Source organism: Chelonoidis abingdonii, chromosome 14 (genome assembly GCF_003597395.2).
Source record: "Chelonoidis abingdonii isolate Lonesome George chromosome 14, CheloAbing_2.0, whole genome shotgun sequence".
Classification (NCBI taxonomy): Eukaryota; Metazoa; Chordata; order Testudines; family Testudinidae; genus Chelonoidis; species Chelonoidis abingdonii.
Genome location: NC_133782.1, coordinates 41,147,844 through 41,158,490, shown reverse-complemented (window position 1 = coordinate 41,158,490; position 10,647 = coordinate 41,147,844). Strand labels below are relative to the sequence as shown.

At 47.6% G+C, this 10,647-nt stretch overlaps 1 protein-coding gene across 1 annotated transcript; it reads left to right on the top strand.

The window, feature by feature from the left end:
* The first annotated feature begins 7,115 nt into the window (after positions 1-7,115).
* On the top strand, positions 7,116-8,060 carry LOC116820461 (olfactory receptor 5F1-like). The gene has a single exon (XM_032772934.2). It carries the CDS (start codon positions 7,116-7,118, stop codon positions 8,058-8,060), a length of 945 nt encoding a protein of 314 aa, XP_032628825.2.
* Positions 8,061-10,647: the final 2,587 nt, after the last annotated feature.

The following is a 10,647-nucleotide window of genomic DNA, read 5'->3' as shown; positions in this document are numbered from 1 at the left end:
TTATGAACCTCAAAATGCACCTGCAGAGGGAAGAGTATTGATAATTGTTATGATGTAATCCCAGTGAATTACTGATATTAAATGAACATTAACTCCACCTTTAAAAAATATGTTTGTCAATTTCCCTTGTTTGCTAAATTTCATGCTTTGTTCTCAGCCCTAACGGTGCGTAACTCTGCTCCAGCAGAATTTACGAGCTCCACTAGTGGTCATCTCTAACCCTGGGGTCCTTGGGAATGAAAAGGAGCAACCTACTCAGCCAGACAAGCCCTCTGCTAACCACTGTCTCCATTCACCTCCAAATAATGGCGGATGGGTAGGGGAAGTCCAAGCTCACAGCTGATCAATCTTCTCCCAACAGTATGGGGAAGGGGACCTGGTTCCAAAGAGGAGACATCCCTAGAAATCTTACCCTTATACCATATCAGCCCCACTCACTAAGACTGACGCTAACAACAAAGGCTCTCTGAAATTCCTTTGAGCTTAACAAAGAAGTTGCTATTTCAGAGCTTGGGGATGCCGTCACAAGGGAAGCATGTTGTGTCCCTCCCCTTACCCCGGTCTGCCCCACCCCCCAGGAGGTGCGGTTGGGAGCGGGACCACTGATTCTCTGTGTGACGATGGCAAGTCATCTCACTTCTCTTTGATTCAGTTCAATGATTGGCTTTGAAGATTAGGGAAAAGATGAGGGTGATGATCATTGGTTGCAGGGTAGTTTGTGTGGTGGAGGCGAACTGCTCTGTCTTCTGAGCTCTTTTGCCCACCACTAAGAACTCCAATTTCATTCAATGGCAGATGCACAAACTTAGCACTAGATCTGATCAAAGAAAAAAAAAGGTGTGAGGAAAAGTTTTCCTGTTGAAAAATACACGTTCATCAAAACTAATATTTTCCAGGGAAAAATGTCCTATTTTGGTTTTCCTACAGGAGTTAATTTCATTTTGAATCAATTTTTGAGGAGGGAAAGGACTAAAAGGTCTTTTTTTAAAAAATGAAAATAAAAAAAAGTATGCTGCATTTTCAATCAAAATGAAATTAAAATATTCACTTGGCTTTTAAATGTCAATTTTAAACAAGAATGTTCAGTTTAAATCAGTTTGAAAATTCTTGTGGGACAAATGAATTTGTTTTATTCAGAATTCCCGACCATCTCTATTGATCAATACTCAATATTTGTCTCCTATAGTTTGGGACTTGAGGGTACCACCATCAACAAAATTATGAGGCACTTCCCTGTGTCCCTTTCTCTGTTTCTCTCTCTCTCCTTTCATTGTGTTGTCTTTCTCCCTCTCCCTCTCTCTCTCCGCCCAGGTGAGCACTTCCTGCAGAGGTAACAATGAAGAACCAGAACACATCTGTGACCGAATTCATCCTCCTGGGATTCCCTAGCACCCACAGCTTACAAGGCCCCCTCTTCATAGACTTCTTTAGCTCCTATGTGGTAACCTTGATGGGCAACCTCCTCATCATGGCATTGGTCTGGGCTGACTATCACCTCTACATCTCTATGTACCTCTTCATTCCAACCTCTCCCTCCTGGACATCCTACTCACCAGTACAATCATGCCAAGATGTTGGCCAACATGGTAAGTGAGAGGAACACCATTTCCTTCACGAGCTGCATTGCCCAGGCCTACTTCTACTTCCTCGTGGGCTCTACAGAGTTTTTCTTCCTCGCTGTCATGTCCTTTGAGTGCTACTTGGCCATCTGCTACCCACTGCAATATGACACCCTCATCAGCACTCATGCCTGCGTATGGCTAGTGGCTGCCTCATGGATATGGGAGTTCCTGGCCTTGCTTCTTCCTACCATCTTGGTGACTCGACTGCCATATTGTTGCCCCAGTGTCATCAAAAGCTGCTTCTGGGACATGACGCTGCTGCTCAAGCTCTCCTGCTCTGACACATGGACCGTCAAGGTGATGAAAGTTGCTGTGACAACCTTGCTTCTGATGGTGATGTCCTACACCTTCATCATCACTACAGTGTTCAGGATCCCCTCTCCCAAAGGTCCCAAGAAGGCCTTCTCCACTTGCACCTCACACATTATTGTGGGGATGTTTCCCCCATAACTAGCTTTCAGAGCTGCGGGATTGTCTGAAGAGCTGAGCTGAATCAGACAAGCCGGGTAGGGCGTGGCTTCCTGGAGACAGTGGTTCTGAAGTTTCTGTGAGTGTCCCCTGGAAAAGGGGCTGGATACTGCAGGGGAACACTCCAGCGGGGCTCGAGTAATGGGGTGCACCTATTGCTAACCTGCCAGTCGGAGTGAGGGCTGGCAGAGCCGGAGGAGGTTGTTTGGGTGGCTTTGGGGAGCTGGCAGGTCTCCCTCTTATGGGAGGCAGGGGGAATTACCAGGAGACTCACAGCCTTAGGCACCCTGAGAACTGTCCCAGCCAGGGTAGCTATCTCCCTTTGCGAAGAGGAATGAGCTCCACCAGCATAAGGAACCTTCATACTGGGACAGGTGTCCCCAGTCTGAGTTTGTGGGATGCACACAGAGCAGATGTGAGGCTGGGTGCATCATGGGGCCCTGCTTGCCAGGTGTTTACCCTATAACTCTGCTGTGATGGATGGACAAACAAGCAGGAAGAGTGAGGGACAGTCCTGGGCAAACTCTAGAAGGCAGCAGAACCGAAGGACTGGAGGGCTTTCCAAAGGGACCCCCTACCAAACAACTGGTTTGGAGGACCCACACTGACACATGGGCACCTGCTGGGGGTATCTGAATAAGCCAGGCCTGCCTAGGTGCCCATCAAGGTATGGGAGGGATTTGGCTGAAACAGACTGTGGTTTTAAACACCTTTCTCAAAATGCTCTATTCCTACTGTTAAAATAAACCAGACTGGGCTAAGGAGGTTGCATATGAGTCACTGAATTCACTGATCCCCAACTCCATCAGGGAAGAGTAGCAGGCCCCAAACCCAAGCATGCTGGCTAAGCACAGTGAAATCATACCCCTAACAGACATTGTCACACCAGTGCAGAATCTGTATAGGGCCGAGAGACAGCAAGAGAAGTTGCTCAGTCTAGCTAGAGCAGGGCTGCTCAGAAACAATTTCTCCGTGCAAAGTTTTGCAAGGAAATGAACAAATTTGGAAAATTTTCACTCCCTGTCGCCCACAGCTCCCACTCCAAATTCAAAATGCCATTTTCTTCATTTAAAAAAAAACCAAACAGATATTGTCTTGTTTCCTTCAGAAAGACATTATTAGATTTGAAAAAATTCTTTTCAACTTTTTTCCGTCAAGTTAGAAAAAAAGAAAAAATGTGTAAAATGTTCTGACAGTAGCATTCACTCTCATTTTATTTGACATTTTTGCACTTTCAAAAAGTGAGAAAAAGTGAAGGAAACATAAAACAATTGTATTTTACTTTCTAATGTTTTCCCAATTGTTTTCAATGGGAAACAAATAGGTGAAAAAGATTTTATTTTCTTACTTTCTCCAAATTTTTACCTTTTACACTCTTATTTTCAAATAGTTTTTAATTGTCTGAATTTTCTTAATACTCGTGTTTTGAAACATCTTCAGAAAACTTTAAAAAAATCCCAAATAATCTTTTTAATGATTTTTTTCATTTTTGATGAACGCCCATATTTCAACAAAAATACATTTCCTTAAAAATAAATCAGTTTCTAGGAAAGAACATTTCTTTTCACTGGACAGGCCTTAAACAGCCCGGATGAGGTTTTTCAGAGCTACTGAGTGGCTTTAGCCACCCAGTTCCCCCTGGTTTGGGTGAAATGATCCTGATTCCCACCAGCGGACAGTTTGACCTTAGGAGTTGTGAACGGTCCTAGAGTGGGGCTAAGGCAGAGTCATTCCAGTGCTGCCTTGTGACCCTCTGCAGTGTGGAATGTGGCTAAACATCAACTTCTGAAATCTCAGTTCCCTCCAGCTGAGGATCTGCCTTTGTGAATTCGTTAGGGGCTGACATGAGCTCACTGCTAAACAGCTAATTTTTCTCAGTGCTCTAAAGTCCACATGCTGAATCATATTGCCTTGAAAATTGCCATGTTTCCTTTGTGTCTGAGCTACGGCAAGTGGGGCAAATTTGGAGTCACTTGTCCCAGAGGTTCCTGAGACAGAATGCCTGTAAACAGGGGGCCTGCGAGTGAAACACTGTGGTTCTCTCTGGCTTGGCTCTGGTTTGGTTTCAGATGGGCGTTGAACCTGTGTGTCTCTCCTCCATGGCCAAAGATGCCGGCTGTATGACACAAATTGGTCCACCCTGGGGATGGCCTGCAGTGACGTCTGTAAGGCACAAAGGATGATTCCCCAGGAGACGGCTCTGCATTATCTGCCAATCCCAGCGCACCCCAGCTGGGCTGTGCCTTTCACTGGGCACAGAGCGGGGGACGAGCTGTTGGTGGGAGAGGGGCAGGGAGGCGCTTGCTGCCCAAAGCTCTCATCAGGACAGGATGGCAGATGAGCTCTAGAGGGAGACTGTGAGGCAGGTGCCAGGTGACAAGAAGCCATTCCTGCAGCAGATGGGCTGAGGATTGCAAGCTCGTAGCTCAAAGCAATTTCCTGCTGTAGGAAGGCACGTACCAGGCTGGCTCATTGGCCCCTCTAACCTGGTATTCCTTGCCCTCCCCTATCACACTCCAAGGTCAATCAGGCCTCCTCTCCCCTCACATCAGACCTCTGGGTCATCCAGCCCACTCTCCCCGGCTAGTCCGGTAACCCTCAGCTCTCTGCTGCACCAGAACAGATCCGGGGTCCAGACACTGCAGCTACCCAGTGGGCGCCTGTCCCAGCTGGTTACACAATGTGTCCATGGAGCCAGTGTCACACCAGCTGCCAGGCCGAAGCAGCTGGGGCTGCCAGTCAGGACTGAGGGGCACCAGCAGAGCTGTGGGTGGGGGCAGCCCAGGGCTCATGGCTGGTGTTATTGCAGCCTCCCGTTCCATCCCGGTACAGCTCTTCCAGTGCCACTGAATCCTTGAAGACGAGTGAGGGAGCAACTGGTCATCGTCACACCTCCCCTCCCAGAGTGGAGAGAGAACCCAGGAGTCCTGGTTCCAATCCCCTCCCCACCCTGTATTAACCCACTAGACCCCACCCTGCTCCCCTCCCAGTATTGGGGATAGAACCTAGGAATTCTGGCTCCCAGACCCCCTGTTCTAACCACTAGAGCCCACCCCACTCCCCTCCCAGTATTGGGGATAGAACACAGGAGTTCTGGCTTCCACAACCACCCCCTAACCAATAGACTCCCCTTCCCCTCCCAGAGCTTCTCTGCATACCTCAAACTAAGACGGAGACTGCAAACCAAAAAGCTTTTGTGGATTTTTTTCCAATCTGGGGTTGCCAGCTGAGCAGCAACTCAATATTGGAGCCATAGCCAGGGCAACGAGAGGCGAAAGACCCAGGTACTGACGAGATATTTATGGGGAACGAGCAAATGGCAAAACAAAGGGAAACAACATTGGGACCATGAAGAATTGGCTTCTCTGCTGTGCCCAGTTATACCATAGCTAGCGTTCAGAGAGGAGTGGGGTCCAGTGGGATGCGGATCTAGCCCTGGCTCTGGGACAGGAGTGGGGTTTAGTGGTAGAGCAGGAGGGATGGGGAGCCAGGATGCTTGGGTTCTATCCCTGGCTCCAGGAGGGCAATGGGATCTCATAGATTAGAGTTGGGGGGCTGGGAATCAAGACCCCCAGGTTCCATCCCTAGACAAAGCAGAGACTTGTAGCCAGTTCTCCTCTGCCACAGGAAAGTGCCCAAACTCCCTGCCTGTTCTGGCATCTCCTTGTCACCCAAAACTCCTGCCCTGGAGCTGAAAATCCTTCCCAGTGACAGTTTTCACTGGAACCATTCCAATGCCAGGAAACAGTTTGGTTTGGACAAAATGACATTTATGTTCATAGAAAAAAGCTTTTCCAATTTTTTTTAACCAGTTCCAACTGAGCACAAGAGGCTTCCTTTATTACAGTGTTTCGGTGCCTGGTGAGAGTTTCTGGCACATCTAGGTGCCTAACACCCTCTGATTTCAAGGGTGTGGCATCTCGGTGGTTTGAAAATCCCCTTAGAAGCCCTAATGCCTTTGCAATCTGGCCTTTAAACATCCTTGCAGGTCTGGCCCTGAGTCACTGTGTGGCAGTCTCCTAAGGGCCCCACCAGCTCCCTGGCTGGTGAAACCTGTTGTGTGAATGTAGGTGGAGTAACTGGGTCAAGGTGCTAACAAAGCCCAGTCACCGTCCAGCACTAGCCAGCGTTAAATGAGGGACAGGGAAAGGGAGCCAGAGACCTCCCCCTGCTCAGTGCCATGGCAAAAGCCGTGAAACAGCCCTTAACCTTCTATTAATGCCACAGGAAAGGAGCAGGAAAAACCCAGACCTTTGAATGCTGAAGCATTAAATCCAGCAGTCATTTGAACAACACTTCTAATTCCCTTTCCCTGGAGCTGGGACAATCTGGGAAGGAACCCCCCCGCCGCCAGTCTCTGAGATGGTATATGAGCTGGTGATAACAAACCTCGGGGGGAGAGAAGTGAGCTGGGAAGGGATGGAGCTGCTGTTGTCAGAGCTGCTGCTGTTAAAGTCCATCCCGTTTCATCCTGGGTGGTGTTTGGGGTTCTCTGGAGCAGGGAGGGGCTGATGCTGTCATCTGGGTCCCTCTCTCTGGCTCGGGCTGGCCAGGACATGTCTCAGGATCAGAATGATGAAGACCCATGGTCCCAGGGATGGTGGGGGGCAGCCCTGATAGAGAATTTGACTCCAGTAGCCCCTATCTGCACTTCCTCATTTCCCACCAGTATCTCTGTCATGAAAGCCCCCAAAGGGAGTAGTGGGCGGAACAGGTGCTGCCCCACTGATTTGTCCCCCATTTAGGCTAGTTTCCAACACTCAGTTTTGGTTCACTGATTTTCGACCCCACATCTCTCTTGTTTCCCAGACTTGAGCTTGTCACAGGCCTTGAGGGACACCAGGAGGCCTTTTGTTGGAGCTGATTCAGTCTCCATTTCCTTTTCATACCTTTCCCATCCACCGCTGTTAGCGTAGGTTGCTGTGACAGTGCAGGGACTTTCCCTCACTCTTTACAGTTCAGCTTATAAGGAGGATAAATGTCTCAACCCAACTCACACCACTGACCTTTCTCTGCTTGTAGGGGATGGATCCCTTGGAGCCAATGGGGAGGGAGAATGAGACCTCAGTGACTGAATTCATCCTCCTCGGTCTCTCCAGCAACCCGGTGGAGCAGCTTGTACTCTTTGGGGTCTTCACAGCCATCTACCTGGTAGCCCTGATGGGCAATGTGCTCATCTTACTGCTGGTCAGCCTGGACTCCCGGCTCCACACGCCCATGTACTTCTTCCTGGGAAACCTCTCCATGGTGGACATCGGCTACACCAGCTCCACCATGCCCAAGATGCTGGCCAATTACCTGTCAGGGGACAAGTCTATCTCGTGGGCCGGTTGCCTCTCCCAGATGTTCTTCTTCATCTCCTTCGGGGGGATCGAATGCCTGATTCTGGGGGTCATGGCATATGACCGCTACGTGGCCATCTGTCACCCGCTACGCTATGGCATGTTCATGAGCCAGAGGGTGTGCACTCTGTTGGCTGCAGCTGCCTGGGCCATGGGCTTGACCAACTCGGCCGTGCACTCATCCCTGATGTCCATCCTGTCCTTCTGCCGGGGCAACGTCCTCCACCACTTCTTCTGCGACATCCCCCCGCTCTTCCAGCTCTCCTGCTCTGACACCTGGGCCAACCAGGCTGTCACTTTCACCTTGGGGGGTGCCGTGATCCTAGGCTCCTTCCTGGGGACCCTGGTGTCCTATGTGTACATCGCGCTGGCCATCCTTAGGATACACACGAGGGAAGGGCGTCTCAAGGCCTTCTCCACCTGCGCCTCCCACCTGACTGTGGTTAGTCTCTACTTTGGCACCATTATCTTCACCTACATCCGCCCCAACTCCACCTACTCACAGAAACAGGACCGGGCACTGCCCGTGTTCTATGGCATCATCACCCCCATGCTCAACCCCATCATCTATAGCCTGAGGAATAAAGATGTGAAAGGGGCGCTCCGAAATGCCCTGGCTAGGAGCTAGGTTGGTGAAGGGCAGATGCACTGGCTTGGGCGACAGGAATCCTGGCTTCTGTCTCTGATTCTGGGAGTCTAGCTGGGAGAGCAAGGGGGTGGGAGTCAGGACTCCTGGGTTCCACACCCAGTTGAAAGGAAAACTCATATCTGTGTGTGTGTGTGTGTGTGTGTGTGTGTGTGTAAGGGACTGTTTTTTCAGTTGCCAAATCAGAAAGTGTTTTTTCTAAGTTTGTCTGAATATTTTTCAGTTTTCAGCAATATTGTGTGTAACATTTTTGAGTTTGGGGCATAAAATTTTGTTTTTTTTCTTTGCTGAAAAATGTTAAAAAATGAAAAGAAGACCATTTTCAGTTTTTAGACAAATAGCCAACAGTTTCTGAGTCATTTTCCCATTAGGAGAAAGAATAGGTAACAGAGTTATGACAAACACTCCTGCTTCGCTTGCTTGAAATTTGGACCTGTGCAACATCAAATCAAGAGGCTTCCCAAGAACCCCACAGTGATATATCCATAGCTGATGTATGACATCTCTTGTTATGAAGCTGTTTTGTTAATTACAGAAATCTCAGAACAGGTTGAAAAATACCAATTATTTTCACATGAAATAAATAAAAGCTTTGTTTTGTAGAAAAAAAATTCCCACAAAAATCTTTTAGGGTTTTTTGTTTGGTTTGCTTTTTACAACAAAAATAAAACCCAAAAATATTTTTTCAAAAATAGTTATTTGTAATAATATTAAGTTATTAATTAAAACATCCAGGGTTTGATCAAAATCTTCAGTTTCAGAAAGCATTTTCGGTGAAATGTTTCAGTTTTTGGCAAAAGTGTCTACTGTTTGTTAAAAAGGTTCAGTTTCAAAAACTGCCCTGTGTCAAATGTTTCAGGGTTTGGTTAAAATGTTCAGTTTTTGGTAAAAATGATTGCTTTAAAAAACATTTATGCTAAAAAAAATATTGTTTTTGAAAACAGAGTTGTTTAAACAGGTATTTTTTCCAAAAATTGAAAAATGTTCAGCTTCTGCGTTTTCAATGGAAAACTGGAAATTGTCCACAAAAATGATATTTTCCTGAAAACATTCCTGATTTGGTCAAACACCCCTTTTGCTCCTTGGTAAAATGGTTGGGTGAAATAATTTTTGCTATCTCTATAGCTAGACCATCCAGAAAGGACTTAATGACCAATAATTATGAGTCGCTGATAATTGAGAATAGATTATTATCTCATCGTTAATTTGTAGCCCCAGTGACCAGAGTAATGGACCTGGAACCCCATTGTGCTGGGAGCTGCACAGACGGAATTAAAAGAAGGTTTCTGCCCCAAACAGCTGATTGTCTTTCCCGTCCAATGCCCGTAATGACTCTCTGGGTGGACCTACTGCAAAGTTCCTGTGACTGTAACTTTGGAGGGGTGGGTGGGGTGCCACTGGGTGAGGTGCCATTGTACATCAGTGACCCGTTAGGTGTGTGATGCGATCTCTGTGGTGATAGCAATATTCCATGGGGAGAATCCTGGCTGTGACTGCAGCATCAACTCACTTAAATGGGGTGTTTTACACCTTATGCTTGGATCCAGTACTTCTTCTCCTAGTTCCATCTCTTTGTCTCTGGTCCTTCCTTAATGTCAAACCCCGGAAATGAATGTTATTGTTTCAGCATGTGGAGCTGGGCTTAGTGCAGGAGCCAAGGGGAATGTTCTCTGACCTAGAATGTGCAGGAGGTCAGGCAACATGTGCCAGATGCTCCCTCCTGGCTTTGTAATCTATAGGCTAGACCCCAGCTGGTGGAAATAAGCCATAGCCCCTTTGGAATCAATGGGCCAGACCCCACCTGGTGTGAATCAGTCATAGCCTCATTGGGGTCAGATGTTTAGAACCAGTAGGTGGGAATTTGTTGTAGCTCCATTGAGGTCAATGGACCAATCAGTAGCTTGTGTGAATCAGCAATAGCTACACTGGAGTCAGTGGGCCAGATCCCCAGCTACTGTAAATTGGTACCACTTCATTGGATACAATGGGCCAGCATTAGGTCCCCAGGTCAATAGTGTTCCTAGCTCCTTCGTGCTCTGTTGAGACACCAAGATGTAACAAACCGCAATCATTCTCCATTTTATTCCAACTTTGTGTCGCCCGCTATGCCTGGCCAAATGGGTGCGTGCTGTCCCACATTTCAATTGTCCTCTCGATGGGAAACCTGGTGGTCAGGGACAACAGTTAGTCTTGTCTCACCAATGCCAGATTCATTTTTCTTCCCATGGTTGATGTTTTATATTGATATTCTTGTTGGTTTAATAAAACTCCAGTGACTCTTCTGGTCTATTCTTCAGGCAGCCAAGCCAGGGCAATCAGCACATGCAGACTGACTCCTGTGCCACCTGCCCTTTTTTCTCATCCCATTTGCACTTTGTAGTTTCAAGTTCATGTCAGACCCCAAGACCTGACATCCTGATGGCTCTTTCAGATGGGATAGAAAAGACAAAACCAAACAGGAGTCAAACATTAAATCCAGATTAGGAGTCACACAGCTCTGTTCCAGGACCTATGTAAACAGACTTGGAGCTTCATAGGTTTTATCGCCAGAGATGACCTATAGAGTCTC

Coding starts and splice junctions, on each gene's coding strand:
- LOC116820461 (XM_032772934.2), top strand. CDS start 7,116: ATGGATCCCTTGGAGCCAATGGGGAGGGAGAATGAGACCTCAGTGACT.